General features: G+C 32.2%; 2 protein-coding genes across 5 annotated transcripts; both read right to left on the bottom strand.

Annotated features, from left to right (window-relative positions):
* Nucleotides 1–2,880: 2,880 nt before the first annotated feature.
* Nucleotides 2,881–13,861, bottom strand: LOC130814910 (peptidyl-tRNA hydrolase, chloroplastic-like). Of its 4 annotated transcripts, none has more exons than XM_057681186.1 (11): nt 13,580–13,861; nt 12,365–12,430; nt 11,462–11,533; nt 11,082–11,268; nt 8,422–8,506; nt 8,158–8,225; nt 8,003–8,053; nt 7,852–7,925; nt 7,428–7,486; nt 7,260–7,336; nt 2,881–3,276 (listed from the first exon to the last, which is right to left on the bottom strand). In XM_057681186.1, exons 4-11 carry the CDS (start codon nt 11,262–11,264, stop codon nt 3,163–3,165), a joined length of 711 nt encoding a protein of 236 aa, XP_057537169.1. In that variant the 5' UTR covers nt 11,265–11,268; nt 11,462–11,533; nt 12,365–12,430; nt 13,580–13,861; the 3' UTR covers nt 2,881–3,162. The 4 variants fall into 4 exon arrangements, with proteins under 4 accessions (XP_057537169.1, XP_057537168.1, XP_057537166.1 ...); XM_057681185.1 differs by having other exon boundaries at nt 11,462–11,528; XM_057681183.1 differs by having other exon boundaries at nt 11,082–11,533; nt 13,580–13,860.
* A 550-nt stretch (nt 13,862–14,411) lies between these two features.
* Nucleotides 14,412–17,112, bottom strand: LOC130815571 (uncharacterized). Its single transcript, XM_057682059.1, has 5 exons — nt 16,598–17,112; nt 16,279–16,427; nt 15,796–16,188; nt 15,043–15,410; nt 14,412–14,786 (listed from the first exon to the last, which is right to left on the bottom strand). Exons 1-5 carry the CDS (start codon nt 17,110–17,112, stop codon nt 14,412–14,414), a joined length of 1,800 nt encoding a protein of 599 aa, XP_057538042.1.
* Between the last annotated feature and the right edge of the window lie 445 nt (nt 17,113–17,557).

Genomic DNA, 17,557 nt, shown 5'->3' with positions numbered 1-17,557 from the left:
TTATTGAGGTATGCTCTAGGGATTTTCTTTTGACTTTGGGTTTGCTTTAACTTGGATTTTCTTTTAACTTTGGATTTTTACATATAAGCCCTCATTTGGATGACTTTTGAGTTGTCTCGGACTCGACTCAACAGAATGAGGTGGATCAAAGTTTGGTATGTTCCTTGACTTCTCGGATCAATCAGCAAAATGGAAAGTTAGAGCGTCTGATGCTTGATCTTGAGAAGAAGACTCGGGAATCCAAGGAGCAGGCCCAAGATGCGGGCACACTCAAGGGCAAGTTAGACAACTGCAAGGAGTTGTTTGACCGCCTAGAGTTTTCTAAGAGGTGGAAAATAAGAGTTAACGTACATTTGGTAGTGCATGGCACTTTATAGTTATAGTAGTGGGCTTAGAAAGAGGTTTCCAAAACCCTAATAACGTATCAGACTTTATATATTGATGAAATCTAGGGATCATTGAAAAGGAGTAGAATGTTCTCAAAGTATATGTGGAACTCATTGATTGTCTTATTCCCACTTTACACTTGTCCTTTTGTCCTTTAGTGGTGAATTCAGCTGTATAAATATAAGGTAGGAAGTGGTGTCTTGCCTTATGCAAATGTGGCATCTTTTATCACGTGACTACAACTATCATTAGACACGTCATCATAACCATTGTAACCTTCTCAAGGTGATATTACTTATGTATGAATTTGTTTCCTTATTAAGATTGGTTTGTCTCTCCTGCGGGTCATGTCACCTTGGGGTCTTCATGTCTTGTTGTCTTGACCTTACAGAAGGTCATGGTGTCTTTCTCAAGAAATTGGGACCTCTGAGGAAATCTCCATTAGTTCCTTCTTATTCTGCTCAATTGAGCAGTAGGGGTTCTCTTCTCCTGAGAATGTCTCAGAAGGTCTTAGGGAATTGGCATGTACAATTTCTATTTTCTACCATCTCAATAGGTATAAAATATTTTATTTTTTGCACTTAAGGAAAGGATTGAGTATAACAATATATATATATATATATATATATATATATATATATATATATATATATATATATATATATATATATATATATATATATATATATATATATATATATATATATATATATTGTTAATACTCAACAACCAGGTGCATGCTATTAAGTATTGATGCGAATTGATTTAGCAAGTAGTGACTGCATTGGCGGACCTACTCTAAAACCATGGGTAGCATTGACTACCCATGCTTTTAAAATAAAATTATATAATCGACAGATACTTGCTACAAAAAGTAAGGAGTTGAAAAAATGTTGTCTGATGATGTTTAAGCTTTGATTCAAATGATGAAATTGGCTGCGAAATCGTTGAAGAAATCTCCAAAGAGAAGCTTTGATTCAAATGAAGAAATCGACTGCTGGTATTAAAAGTCTGGTAGTTTTCAAGAGGGTTACTGTTTGTTGATCTGTTGAATAAAATAAGTATAATCTTTGTCAACGACAATCTATTTATATTTGATACATATCGTCAATACTCGATACTTTTATATTTGTTTTTAATTGTAAGTCATTTCTCAACGTCAATCTATTTTGATATGATATGGCATGGTGTAAATATATAACCTTTTTTATACCTTAGCTTCTTGAGCATAAATTTTATTAATGAAATATATCGGATATGATGATAGCAGAGCTTAACTTGTTGACAATGTGGTTTACATTTAAGCTTTTGAGGGGGATCGTATGTAATTATGTGGTTTACTTGCATGATAATTTACAGTCCTAATTCTTAAACAATTACCCTGTTTCGAGAGTATTTTAGTACAAGTTTATGTTATGAAAGTTTGAGTAGCTTACAAGTAGTGTTCATTTTATTTATTGTTGCTTTAATATTCTTTATGTACAAATGATGATTTAAGGTTCAAGGGATAAGATGTTGGAAGATATAACAAATAAAATAGAGCAATTATGAGGGTAGAACAAATAAATTTAGATGTTATACTTAAATGATGATTCAGCAAATGTGAGTCATGAGTTTTACGAAAATACCTTAGAAACACAAAAATAAAATTGGGTTTTATTATATGAAGTATTTTTTCTTAGATGTATACTAGATTAGTAGTAGTGTTTTTTTTAATTAAAAAAACAACTAAAAACTAACAAGTATTTATATGAGTTTTGTCATATTAATTACAACGTGAAAGTTACTCGAATAAAAACCAAAGATTGAATAAATAAAAAACATTGAGTAGTAGTTCACTTTTCAAACCGGCTAAACCTCTAGATTTGGTGGTCTTATCTCACTTACTACTCTTGTGAAATACTGTCTTTCGGTGAGACGATCTTAAATGAGAAAAATATAAAGTGCATAATAATATGAAACATCAATTGTTGAACAATAATTTCATACCCTTTTAAAGTATGATTTAATTTTCAAATTTTAGTTTATACCCTTTTAAAGTATGATTTATTTTCAAATTTTAGTGTTAATGCAATTGTAGAATGATGAAAATATGAGAACTAGCTCAATGAATTGTTATTGGTTGTTTATTTTACAAACATAACTAAATCGAAACTTTTACAAGATTTTTTACTTCAACACGTTAGTGCTATCTAAAATTTTGCATCCTAGATCTACCACCTAGTGAGTATCCTTATTATCTTAGTGACTCTTCATTTACATAATCTCCTTAAGCAGTTGGATCCTGTAGGAACCAATACAAATGCAACATCATTTACATGCACGTATAGACATTGACTAGCAAAAATTATGAAGATTTTTTTTTCAATTTCTTTTTAAATGAGACACTTACACTTTTTACGAATAATTAAAAAATACATCAACCGTAAAGTTATTGAACACGAAAACGTACGAAATGAACAAGTTTATGCTTTTTTTGTTGATGACACAACATGCTTGAATATTCACAACTTGATTAAAAAATATGCATGTTAAAACTAATTTGGGAGCACATGACATGTCCGCAAAAGAAAAATTACACTTCTTTAAATTGATGCAAATATAACTCTGATATCTCTGGAATTCTTCTCTTTTAAAAAGAATGATTTGGTGCAAGTTGACGGCCATCAATATTTACTCCAAAAAAAAGAATATGAATACACTAGAAAATACAACTAGTTAACAAGTTAACCCTCCGATGAATGGTATATAAACCCATGACGGAGAGTATTAGTTTCAGCCAAGTTGTTCCAGACGCTTTGCACTGTTCACAAATGTTGCGCTCTTATTAATACCTTGTAGCAACAGTATCCGCACTGCCTCCAATCCAACTTGTAACGTCAGATCCAACTGCACATTATCAATGGTTAGTGTTAGTAAACAAAACTTCAAATAAATCGATGTTGATAACCAGAGATTATCTTGAGGAGAGCTCGAACACTTTTAGATCAGTTTTATCAACAATCAACCTTCGGTTCAGTTTTACTGAAAGCAAAGGTTTTCCTGTATAGGCCAAATTGTTCTATTATACAATACAAATCACCAGACCAGAGTCAGGCAATTTGTCTCTTCTCATGTATACAGTATACAACTGACAGCAATATGCAATTTAGAGCAGATATATAATACATAATAGTTGAATAAGAAAAACACTCCTTTAAAGAGATTTAAGGGTATGTTGAATCCAAGTCTTGGACTGACTGAGTTTTGAGATAAGATTTGTGTCAACTTGGGATGAGAACCGAAGTCTGAGACAAAGTCTAGTGAGTCTTTGATTTTCTAGTCTTACCTTAACATTATGTTTGGAAATTGGAATGGATAAAAGGAAATCGAAGGAAAGGAAGAGAAGGAAATAGGAGCAATTGCATTTACCTCATTTGGACACCAATAGGCAATAGGGGAAAGAAGGGAAATGGAGGGAAGGGAGATGGAACACAAAACTCCATTGCATTATAAACAAAACAACTGGAAAGATTTACATGGAAAACACACTAATCTCCCCCTCCTCTCCCCTCCTTCTTTCTCTTCCAAAACTGTTATCTAAACATAGTGTAATCTCTTGTGCGCCCCAATGCATTAGCCATGACTAAGTCTACATTGATTCTGACGATTAATACTAATTAAGAAATGGCTCCAAATGTCAAAATGGGATGAATTGTATTCAATAACTTTTCAAGAGTATTGAAATGTCATGTATGAATGAAATATTTACAAGTTTTAACAAGTAAATAAAATCTTATGAAAAGCTGATGTGACAGAAATCAAAGAAAAGTTTGAGTACCCTAAGAGACAAGTTTCTAATACAGGAAACACGAAGAAAATGATGTAGTTTTGTTTTCATTGATAATTTAAGTGTGTACATTACAACAAAAGGAATTTTTTTCGCAAACACTGCTACAAGGCAAAATGTGTGAAGTGAGAGGGTGATCTTTTCAACAAGTTTGAGTACAATCTTACCCTACCGATGGCCACGGGGCGGGGTTACCCAAAAACGAATCGGTCCCGAACCGCCGAAGAACCGTGCCGAATCCGAACCGTCTAGGTTCTAAACCAGCCCAAACTGCAAACCGTTGACGTTCCGAAAGAAAATCTGACGACCCGTGGAATCGTTGAAAAGAACCGACCCGTAGAACCGCGAATCGGGTCACAATATTATTAATTAATCATTTTTTCATAATTTTATTTTCTTTCTTTTTAGTAAATATTTTTATAACGATTGATAAGCAACTAATTTCGACAATAATAATTATAGGTACGTCTACATTATTATAGTACTTTATATGAGTTTTTTATATTTAAAGCAAAAAAAGAATTGAACTGATGGTCCGACTCGTCCAACCCCAACCCGGGAGTTGAATCGCTAAAAACCGCCAAGGAACCGTGCAGAACAAAGACCGGAACCGAAACCAAAATCCAACAGCCTGGCTTGAGTTTCAGTTTTTAGAAATTGAAACCGGATGGAACCTAAACCAGAACTGTCCCTATCCGAACCATGGCCATCTTGTACAGGAGCAAGCTTAGAGTGAACTACTTTTGGATGTCAATAGACAATGAGAAAAACCTAATCATGAGTCTTTATGATGAATTTTGGTTTTAATTATCAAAAAATTGTTATGCCATTCCCGCGGTAATAAGTTCTACCCCTCAACCATGTATTTTCCCTTATGATTTTCACTTAAATATCACCTTTGCAAAAAGTAATGGATGAGAATGGATTTGTGAAGAAAAAATTAATAAGAATAGAACAAGCATATGATCATAAACTATGTTAAGTTGTTTTCCTAGCTAAATTATATTATATTTTCACTATCTTTTCCACCATTTAATACCATCAACCAAACGAGTCATTAATTCCCCAAATATCATGGAAGAAATTCATTAATAAGATTCTTGTACATAATCCAGTACTCCAATGACTATTCTAATTTCATAAAGATGAAACTAGTACACTTAAATAGGCGAGACAACTGAATAATGGTGTAATAGACTGCATAGGTCATTGTTGGATTATTAGTTGATAGGCAAAGCAGTATCAAAATGGCAAGAATTGTGAGTATGGCACGATTAAAGAGAGAATGTAAATGGATATGTATTTCTGTAACTCAAGATTATAATAGATTGATTGCAACAAAAGCATTTGAGAGGCTTGCACTTTCCTAAGACATGAGCATGAAACTCAATAAATGTCAATATAATCTCCTATCATTCTGTACCCCCATCCTTATTTATACTAATTATCCTTTTCTATAATATACTAGCTAACACATACTATAATACCCCATAATACCCTTATATCCCATATATGACAAATGTCTTTCATCTATTTTCTTTTATCTTTTAACCTTCAAATGTCCTATAACATACAGCCACTCATAATTTCCTCTAGCTTGAAAATGGACCTAAATCACATTCTCTACCTGGATATTAGACAACATCAAGCAAAAGGCACAAACTTGGACCCTTTATCAAAGGATTGGGAATAAGTAAAGGTAACTAACAAAAAGCAGTTGTTAACAGCATAGTGATTAACAATGTAATTTAAGCAATGAAAAGAGAGATTGAGATGTGGGACATGGAGGCTTGTGATGTGAACGTACAACGTTTAATATAAAAAAAATTGGCAAGAAAAAGGAAAGTAAAAGGTGTGAATGACCTAGAGCACAAGGCACACGCTTACACAACCAAGAAAGCCACCCAATTACTTGAGATTTGCTTGATCGGAAAATAGTATAGACCATCATCCCCTTGTCCATTTCTTAAATATCTCCAATAATCATTGTCTATAAATGTAAGATTTAATCCAACATCTTCCTATCATAAATCAATTTGATTTTTCTTTAAAAAGCCTCATCCAGTATTTTAAAAACGATGTATGATTCCTTGATAAGACAACTAATGAAATATTGGTCAAGTAAAATTTCCACCTTTGTGAGCTCAACATAACTTGCTTGCAAGAAGCCAGAAAACTTGTCATGGTTCTAACATCTGATTGCTATAGAAAGATACATGTAACATTCTTTATTACATTTCGATGAAATTATCATTTGCAACAATTATATGAAAATCCTCAGGTGACGTGACATTGAGTTGATTATATATTCACCAATTACCATTTACATCGAAAATCTTATATGTTTTTTTATATATAGCTCTATTCATGGACACATTGATTCACCCATACATATTCTTAAAACCAAGTTCATAGGAGCAAGTCTTTAAAAATTCAGGAACATATCAATGAATCCTTTTGACAAGGTTCTACACTATAGTACATATCTTAAGATAAGCAAAGCAGTGAGATAAAAAATTCTAAGGGTTATAATCAGTCCAAAGAAAAAGTTTTAATTGAAATAGAATAAGTAGGCTGTAACACCCTGAGATTTTAACGGCGTAATTATTTAATATTTTAATGATTTTATAGATATTATAATTATATTATTTTTTTTGAATTAGATTTAATAAATCTCTTTTATATACGAATTTAAACGTTAACGTATATATATATATTAAAAATATAGTACAATTTCTAAAATAAATAGGTACGAATCAAAATTTTTATTTTATTTAAAGTGTGGGAGAACACGAAAGTGAGTTTCTTAATTAGGCTTCGCAAGAAAATGAATCTAGGGAAATAAATAAATAAATAAGTAAATAGATAAAATAAAAAATACAAAAAAAGAGATGGGTTAGGGTTTTAAGTGAGACACTTGCCCTCACATTCAAAAAACACACGGCTCACATTCAAAAAACTTGATATTAATAAAGAAGAAAGAGCTCATTTTCCCAGGTGCCTAGTGCATGAGCTCAAAACAAATAGAAAACAGGCTACATACCTCTTCCCGTTCTTGTTTACTGAATTGACGAAGAACAAAAGTAGCAGGGTCCATCTTTCCAGGAGGACGACCAATTCCTGCAATAAAAATCCACAGAGATTGATGATACTAATGAATGAAAATAAACATTAATCTTTCAATCATAGAAGTATGTTAATACTTAATTACCTATTCGTAAACGTGGAAAGTCACGGCTTCCTTTGAAATGATCAATAATACTCCTCATCCTGCAAGCACATCAAAAAAGAAGGTTATAAGAAATCTTATTGGTTTGCAAACAAATTGATATGTTGAATAAACTAAAAATTCAATATATGTACTAGCATAAAGAAACAACATATAAGTAGTTTTGACACTGCAAACTTGACTTGCAGGTTGACAGGGTTGATTTAACCGATCCTAAAAACGAAATTGTCAGCAACTATTCCCTTCTGAGTAAGACCTAGTAAATAGATTCTCCATAACCAGTTCAAAATGTAACTCAAAACATAATCCTAACTAAGAACTAAAAGCATGACCAAAATAAATACCACCACAGACACCATTGTCAGCAACTAAACATAGTAGAGAAAGCAATTAAAAGGGAAATTACCCATTGTGTCCGCCATGACCACCTTTGGGTAACAAACGCAATTTCGCAAAAGGCAAATCCAAATCATCATAAATCTGTAAGAAAATGGAGCATCTTTTTAAATTACTATTTCAACAGGCAACTAAGCAAGACATGTACGTTATCACATTACCACTAGCACTTGATTCAGTGGGATCTTATAATACGAAACCATAGGACCAACCTACAAAAGAATCATATAAATTGACATCACCATAACCAGAAATAGAGGGAACAATTACATTTTAGCTTCTAACAGTAATGGAACTTCCAAGGAAAGCTACTTACTGACTCACCACTGACATTCATAAATGTTTGCGGCTTGGAAAGGATAACAGGAACATTACCAATATGACCTGAGGGCAACACAAATAAAATGAATCAGTTAACGATTAACATGCACAGGATAAAAACAAAGTTCAGGATATTACAGCACATTCTAATACCTTAACTAGGGGAGAGTAAACTAGATTCCATAGTTGTTGCTTTAGAAGTTTCCCTATGTTAATCAAGATTATATAATACATAAAAGAAAGGCGCAAGGGGGCCAACCTTTCCCAAACAAAGCTTTAAAAGAAACACTATTCATAGAAATCCCCTCCGCTTCTGCTATGGCGTCCACCATCTCAAATCCAACCTGAAAAAAACAAAAAATTGAGCCTACCAAAAAAAAAGTTTCCTCCAGGAATGATGAAGGATTAGATACTATGACAAAGCAAAATGATGAAACATTATAAATATGTGAGCATGAGAGTAGCCACATTTGTACAACATTAAAAGCTTCCTCGCGCAATAGCACTAAACTGGCAGCTGTCCTATGCATCGATCTTTCCTTTGGAATAACAACGACAAGATCACAAGACTGCAGGAATAGGCCAGTGTTCGATTTACATATATACAGGTCAAAAACCTCTTGACCCGAAACCAACTCGTTTAGTTCATTGGGTAAATATCACAACCCTGACCTGATTTCAATCCATTTAACTCGTTTAGAGTTTGCTTTTATCATTCAAGAGTTTTTAACAAGAACTGCATCTTATCTTTTAAACCTAGTTTTTAACTTTTAGTTTATGAGTTGTTTATTTTCAATTCACTACAAAACATATAAAAACATCAAATGAATTAAGTTCAGGTGATACTGATTCACTTGAGTCAAAACTAACTTAATTAATTAAATGGGTTAAGGTTTATTTCTGGTTTAGAATTATAACCTGAACCTAACTTATTTAATAAACTAACATGGGTCAAGAGTTTCAACCCAAACTGACTCATTTCACACTAGCCTCAAGTCGAGTTAGCTAGTCGGTCAGCTTTAGCCTGGCCTATACAGGATGCTTGCTTACCCTTAAATTGCAGGATTAGCAAATGTACATTAATAAACAACTCCCTCCTATTCTAATCAAATATCCTATTTATTTTTTGGCACTATTCAACAATCGAATTTAGTTTGTTTTATTTATTCATTTTATCATTTAACAGTGTTAAACAATAACTACATCTTATCTTTCAAATCCCATTTTCAAACTTTTAATTCACGGGTTCTTTATTTTCTATTTACTACAAAAAATATGAAAATATTAAATGAATTAAGTTCAAGTGATACTGATTAACAAGACTCAAAACTAACTCAATTAAATAAATGGGTTATACAGGTTCTTTTAGGTTTAAAATTTTAAACTTAATCTAACTTATATAATAAATTGATCATATTGGGTCGATATATTTATTTAATTGGGTTAAAGTTTCAACCCAAACTCACTCTTAATAGCAAATTTAGTAGGTCAGGTTACGCCTATCCAATAGGCTTGCTTCACTCTTAAATTGCAAGATTAGCAAATTTACACTAACAAACAACTCCTCCTATTTTAACCAAATGTCCTATTTGTTTATTGACACTATTAACCAATCACATAGTTTGTTTTTTTATTTTGGATCTATAAGTTAAAACATGGTCAAATGAGATTTTTTTGAATTATTTTAAAGTAAATTTTATTAATATAATATTTTTATAATCTTTAATTATGCACAATTAGAGATAATAAAAACTAAGCTAGTGCATTCGCAAGTGTGCAAAACCAAATGGAGCATTTGATTAGAATAGGAGGGAGTATTGAACTATGTTGCCGAAATGAGTGAAATGCTATCATTTAAATAAGGATCATTGTGGTTACATAACCTCCCATGTCCCTTTAAACTTGTTACATTTACCATTTGAGTAGTCTCCTTTAGTGAACGACATTTCTAAATTTGGCAATGGACTCAGATTTCCAATCCTGATATAATCCACAAACTCATTCTTTCAATTCATCTACAAACACACTTTCTCTTCAACTGAACTACACATTTCTTCCATAAACTTCAATTCTTTTGAATTCTTTGCCCAAAAAAAAAGATAAAATTGTGTAGCCATTTCGAGGGGATAGAGAGATTACGAATTTTATACCACTACAATATACATCCTTGACCAAAAATGTTGAAATTTTCAGGTCATTCGCAGTTGATTATAAGTACTATAAAAAAGAATCATTTACAAATTGTAGCCGCAAAGTTTAGGTCATTCGTTAATTATAGCCACAAAAATTAACATTTACGAGTTATAACCACTATAAATCGAAAAGTGCAACCATTGTAGCCATTTCACCGGATTCCGATCATCGAAAGCTAAAATGACCTACTTAACTCTATATAAACCTTTGACCTTTAACCAACCTAGTGAATCTAACTCATCTTCTCATTCTTTCCCATCTATCTCATATCCACTTTGAAGCCTCAACAGTGGCTTGTCAAAGGTTAAAAATCGGTTTTTTGGGTCATTTCAAACACCAGTAACCGGAATTCGATAATATCATTACAATTGTTGCATTTTTCAATTTATAGTCACTATAACTTGATAATATTTAACTTTGCAGCCATAATTAATAAATGATCAAAATTTTGAGGCTATAATTAATTTATGATTATATAAAAAATACAACCTAATAATCATCATATGTAAATCAAAGAGAAGAATACAGGCATTCACATTGTGCAAAATAACCGAACTCACACAGTATCAAATAATGCAAAACCATTTATTCAAAAAAAAAATTAATGCAAAACCATCGAACCCACAATCAATATAACATCACTATAATAGCATGAAAATTAAACAAATTATTACAAATACACATAAATAATATCAAAATTTTCAAATGGGGAAAGAAATAGATTACATTATGGCGAGTGGCGTTGTACTTTTTCCCAGGATTTCCGAGCCCAACAAGAAGCCAAGGCTTCAGCTTTGGCTTAATTTGCAGAGGAGCATCAATAGAAGACGACGTCGTATTTGAATTATCAACAGCAGAAGATGAGAAACAAGCAAAATTTTTTATATTCATAGTCCTTTTTATGGGCATAGAACTGGGATACACAGGACAAAATTTTAGGGTTTTGGGGATTATAGAAAAGGGAGAAACTGAGGAAAAGCAACTGCTACGAAAATAATCAGAGTAATTAAAAGAGGATATGTGCATTGGAATTCCAATTGTGCCAAATTTCTTCATTGTTAAAGAAAAGGAAGTCAATCAGGAAAAATTTTGATGTTAAAGATTACGTTCTCGTTGTCGCAATGAAGCAGAATCTTTCGCAGTAGTCATGCCATCTTCTCCCCAATCCAAAAGCTTCACTAAATAAACAAATATTAATTTAGTCAAAGAAATAGATAATCACAACATTACACCTATTTATGTTCTTTATAAGCACATAGAAGTTTCTAAAGAAAGCAAGAATCTTATCTCCTAAAACATTCAAAGCCTTTGATCATTGAGATAAGTCAAAATTTAGAAGAGAAAAGGTAACATTATGATATAAAAGCCTCCTCCCACCCTCCGAAAAAGCGCGCTTTCATAATCCCTTATGCATAGCACTTCCACCCTAAAAACAATTGAGATAAGTCAAAATCTAGAGGAGAAAAGGTAACATTATGTTATCAAAGCCTCCTCCCACCCTCTGCAAAAGTGGGCTTTCATAATCCTTTATACATAGCACTTCAACGCACCCTAAAAACAACTCTTAAAAAGGAAAGAACCCTATAAGGAACTTCATAAAAACATGAAACAAAAAGGGGCGCACTTTGGATGTATGTAAGAATGTTTCATCTACTTCCAAAAAAACTTAAAGATGACAACCTTAAAAAAAGGATAGAAGATTTCAAAGAACTTCATAATAACATGAAACGTAAAGGGATTAACTATAGATGATGCAAATATTCTCCATCTACTTGGCAAAAAAAGAACGAGGCTATTATATTGTCAAAGAAGCTATTTCACGTTACATTGTAGCACTACCACGACAACGATGAATTAATCATAAAAAATAAAGAAATCCAATTACAAATAAACCACAAAGAGGGGAGAATATATAAAACAAATCAGCTACAAAACAAAAGCAAAAGAAGAATTGAAATCCAAAAATCGAAAATCCAATCATTTAAAAAGTGAATATTTTGTCGCTATACCTTTCATCCAAAATAAACCCAATGTTTTAGCCCAATTGATTGATTGTTGAAGATGATACTCAAACCCTAAAAACATTAATTAACCGTGTTAGACCGAAAAAATTAAAAGCCTAATTTTCACCCAAATTGATTGAAATTAGGAAAGAGTACAAACAAATAATAAATCATAATACCCATATGATAAAAATCCATTCTTTATCAAAATTACATCTAAGAAAGGGAAAAATCAAGAGGAAAGAGTACTCAGAACCAGTGGTGGATCCAGGATTTAGAGTCCCCTGGGGCACCACTAACAAATGGACGAAATTTCAACAGAATTTTAGTTGTAAAATTGACAAAAAATGTCCTTGTCTCAATAAGTTTTATGGAAAGTTCATTAAGAGTCTTTATATCCAAGAATCACTCGTCGTTTCCTCACATCACTAATAAAATATCTAAGTGATTCCTCAAAAATCATAAATCAAGATCACTAGGACAAAACATCATAACTCAAGATCACATTATTATTGTCATTTTGTAGACCAAGATCCAAGAACCAAGAATCAACCATCTTGAAAATCAAATTGCCTTTATTACTTATGTAATCACATCTCTGAATCAAAACCAGGAATTAGGCCAATCATCCACAATCACTGCAACCTCTTAACGAAAACAGAACTGAGCATTTGGAAATCATAAATCAAGATAATGGTTTAGAAATTTTTTCTTGATTATGATTGTAAGGAGTGCTTGATTGTGGATGATTATTAATTATTAATTGATTGTGAATGATTTCTGTCTTGATCATGAAGCACTCCAACTGCTCAGATTATCAAGCACTCCTTGCATTTATTAACTTAAGCATATGATCTTCCACTCAAAAAAAAAGCATATGACGTTCTTCCATTAAGAAACAACAACAGTACAACATTGGTTTAGAAATTCTTAATTAGTAATGCTTAATTTCATTATTCTTAATAAACTCCAAATTATCTTCTGGATATGGCTCGAAGCACATATATCTAAAATCAAGAAATATTCAATAATTCAACTATTCAAGATAAACAAATACATTAACAAACACATTAACAATAACAAAGATTCAATCACTCAAAAACCATAAACAAAAAAAAATCAAGAAACAACATTCTAATAAAATTCAAGAATCAAAATTAAGAATAAAGATTAGAACAACAAGAATAAGAATTTAAAGATTAAGATTAAGAGTGAAAGTACCTAAAAAAATCAAAAATTTGATTTTTAGGGTTTTTGTAAAGAGAGTAGAGGACAGTCGACCCTCGACTTTCGACTAAGGAAGTGAGGCGTGAGCAGGAGCGAGCATGAGCAGCGCCAGACAGCAGCGTCTGGGCCACCGGAGGCAGGCAGTGACGGTGAGGGTGGCAGGCGGCAGGGGCTGAATGACGGCTGAATTCTTTTAGGTTTTTTTTTCAGAGTAGAGAGAAGGGGAGTAATGTAGTGTTTCTGAAAATTGTGTTTTGACCTCGTAGCATTCGAAGAACATAATTTTCTTCTTTTTTTTTTAAATTTCGCCCCGGGGCACGTGCCCGGGAGGCCCATACGTAGATCCGCCCCTGCTCAGAACCAAATAAGGTATAAAATAGATGAGAAAACAAAGAAGTTAAGTAGCATTTGGAAACCAAGAATTGAATTGAAAATTCAGAATTCAATTTTGAATTGAAAATTCAGAATTCAATTTTGAATTTCAATTTCAAATATATTATTTGGAAAATCTTAGAATTTACAATTTCATAATTACAAATCCTAAAATTTGTTTGGAATCAATGAGATTTTCAATTTCTAAGTTTCAAATTCTAACATTGTTTGGCAAAAATGAGGAATTACAATTCTTGAATTCAATAGTAACATTTAATAAAACATAATGGTTCAAAATCTTTTTTGGAAAAATATAGTCAATACCACTCTAAACACATCCAAACTGTCCATATAAACAAAAATAAAATCTGAAAAAAACTACTCAAGAGTTAAGACATAGTAACACTCAGTCTAATTTCTCATTTTCTGGTAGTTCCTTTAACATAACAAACTCTTATGTATCCTTCAGAAACAGCTTTGTTGCCTTCAAGACTTCATGTCGATCTAGTCCGGCAACCTTTGAAACAACATCATAAACCTCTTTGGAATCGGGCTTAGGTGGAAGTTTGTTTGATTGTAGATAGTTTTCAAACGACTCTGTAAATCTAGAAATAGCATCCACGATAGAATCTTTCGTTGACCTCTTGTTAGATGATGCAGAGTTTGCCTCAGATGCACTGCAAGTTTCATTTTCTTTCTCCATAGCTGCCACAGATTCTTCATATTGCTCAGCTTCTTGACCCGTAGCTCTATCCATGGCAAATAGTGTGCATATTTCATCCCAATGATCGATATTCTTATTTCTATAAGCAGACGCCACGGGATTGACCTATTTAAAAAATGACTAGATAAATATTATAAAGATAAAAAATACAAGTTATTTATACTTCTATTTATTTACTATAAAAAGTATCACAAGCACTGACAATAATATAAAAACCAAGGGCCGAAAACAATACAAAAGACAAAGACAAGCAAAGACTGAAAATAAGGTAGAGAATTTTAATAGATGATAATATGAAATTGAAACTAATTAAGAACATAACTAGCAAATATTTAGATGAAGTCAATTTATGAGATTGTACCTTACAACAGGCACTCCATTCCTCGTGGTCTTCAATTGGGATAATAAGCATCTTCTTATCATCATCCCACTTAAACTTGGTGTAAGTGTGAATATCTGTGATAACTGAATGATGTTTCTTCCATACTTTGATTCGATTCTTTACATGTTCGGTATTAGCCAATAAACCCAATTGGTTCCTTAGGTTATCAGCAACAGCTTGATATGCTTGTGGTTTGAATTCTCCATTCCCCTTATTTCCTTCACTGATATGCTCAAACAAAGTGGAGATAAGTATAGCATCCATTTGTTGGTTCCAAGTAAGATAAGATCGTTTTGGTTGTTTTTGTGGTACCATTGGCTCTTTTTCGGATCTCTTCATGATGAATGCTAAAAGTATGTCTCAGCAAAGGCAATCAACATTAACAAGCATGTCCTCAACAATATAAAGACAAATTACAGAATATGCAGTAAAACAATTACAGATGAACAATTACGAGTAGCAGTGCAAATAAGGAAGCCATATGATTTTAAACAAGTCTTCATGTACCCAACAAAACAACCTACTTTAAAGGCTTTAGTGCAAATAACAATACATAATTAAGTTGTTCTTTCAAATAATACTTAAGAGAGTAATAAGACTTCCAATCTAGCTTAATATCTACAAGCATTTAAGACATTTAGGACAAAGATCTCCTAACTAAAATCTCAAGTAACATGTCTCCTTCGCAGTTGATGTTCTTCAAACATCTTTTGAGCAAGATTATCTCATTACTTGATTGCGTACTAATAATGTAATCATCTTCTACATCTTCTTCATCAATTGTCTCTATATTTAGTAAATCTTCATCTACCTCATTAACAAGACTTGTTTCATCCATAATTTCATCCCTCAAAAAGTTATCAAGAATAAAACAAGCGTTGATAATTCTAATTTGAGTCTTTTTATCATAAAAACATGAATCTCTAAGTATACTCCATCGCTTTTTCAATAACTCAAAAGCCCTTTCAATTGTGTTTCGAGCTGAAGAATGTTGTAAATTAAAAAGCTCTTTGTAATTTGTTGGAGTGGTACCTTTCCACAAATTCAAATGGTACCTCGTACCTCTATAAGGAGCTAGAAAACCTTCAGCTTTAGCAAATCCCAAATCCACAAGAAAATACTTATCTGCATTATATAATTATTATACATATATTAGCATTTCATTTTACATTTGGTGTAAATTATTAGGTTGTTGTTACACATATAAAGTCTTACTTCTAGGAATCTTCACACCATTAGGCCTTTGAAGAGCATCACGAAGAACGCGTGGATCCGAAGCAGAACCTTCCCAACCAGGCAAAACGTAAGTAAAACAAAGATTTGAATCACATGCAGCTAAAACATTGGTGCTAGTGTCCCCCTTTCTATCTCGGTAGCGAGCTCAATCTTCAGTAGGCACAGTCATTTTAATATGAGTCCCATCGAGAGCTCCAGCAACGTCCTAATATGGTTTATGCCAGTTAATACTACAAATCAAACCTCCTAAGAAAGTAAAGACATAAATTTATTTTTAATACTATAACTTATCTCAAACCTATTCCACTTCGTATCCTTTGTGTAATTGCTCTGGTTATTACATGGTTTTATGTAATACTTTCTAAGCTTGAGTAGTGCTTTAAGGACTACATGAAATTGTCGACTAATAGTCTCTCCAGAACGAGCAAAGGTTGCTTGTATTGTTCTATTTTTCAAATCATGTGCAAGAACATGAAGAAACATTGCAACAATTTCTTTCACTGTAACATATCTTGTAGTCACTAAACCACCCTTAGATTGTAAAATATTGCACAATTTTTCAAAATAACGTTTGTCTAGACGTAATTGCTCCCTACATATTCTATCATTCATCAACGTGTCCATCCAAATTGTTCGTCTATTCATACGTTCTTGTTGATTCCATGTTATTTCCTTTACTTCATACCTCAAATCAAACCAAGCCACAATAATAGTCATGAAAAAACCTACAACCGCCATAACAACTTTCTTATCTTTATCCACGTTCTCCCTTGCACATTTTCTGGATTCTTGAATACTAAGTTGATCAGACATTTTTTGTCTTCCCACAAAAAAAATATTTGTCACTTAGGTTACATGGGAGTATTTTGCAATTAATAAGTACTTACAAATTGTATAAATTATTATTAACATTAAGAATCTTTGACACTTCTAGTAGAAGTATAAGATTTAACTTTTAACCCCTTAATAATGTAAATGAAGTATATGATTTAACTCCTTACAAATTGCAATTAATAAGTTACCACTAATAAGTGATGGACAACGAAGTATTGCAAATCTATAGAAATTAATGCTAATACACCATTTGTGCTTTTGAGAATGATAATATATCCTATTAAACTTATGCATTAGAATAAAAGGGTAATAATCAAAAGAAAAAATTCAAAATCAACAACTTACAAAAATATATAAAAACTAAATAAAAAAACCCAAATTTGTAAAGAGGAAATGCTACAGCCTACAACAATCAAAAGCAAAA

Source organism: Amaranthus tricolor, chromosome 6, assembly GCF_026212465.1.
Source record: "Amaranthus tricolor cultivar Red isolate AtriRed21 chromosome 6, ASM2621246v1, whole genome shotgun sequence".
Lineage (NCBI taxonomy): Eukaryota > Viridiplantae > Streptophyta > Magnoliopsida > Caryophyllales > Amaranthaceae > Amaranthus > Amaranthus tricolor.
The sequence above is the reverse complement of the archived record's forward strand: the minus strand, read 5'-3'. Positions and strand labels throughout refer to the sequence as shown.

Excerpts from the sequence above, each read along its gene's own strand:
- LOC130814910 (XM_057681183.1), bottom strand. The coding sequence starts at position 11,411 with ATGAAGAAATTTGGCACAATTGGAATTCCAATGCACATATCCTCTTTT. Across the intron at positions 7,487-7,851 it reads GGTCATGGCGGACACAATGG|GATGAGGAGTATTATTGATC; the intron begins GTAATTTCCCTT and ends ATGTGCTTGCAG. Across the intron at positions 3,277-7,259 it reads GTAAACAAGAACGGGAAGAG|TTGGATCTGACGTTACAAGT; the intron begins GTATGTAGCCTG and ends GATAATGTGCAG.
- LOC130815571 (XM_057682059.1), bottom strand. The coding sequence starts at position 17,112 with ATGTCTGATCAACTTAGTATTCAAGAATCCAGAAAATGTGCAAGGGAG. Across the intron at positions 16,428-16,597 it reads AAGGATACGAAGTGGAATAG|AAAGGGGGACACTAGCACCA; the intron begins GTTTGAGATAAG and ends CTACCGAGATAG. Across the intron at positions 14,787-15,042 it reads AATGGAGTGCCTGTTGTAAG|GTCAATCCCGTGGCGTCTGC; the intron begins GTACAATCTCAT and ends TTTTTTAAATAG.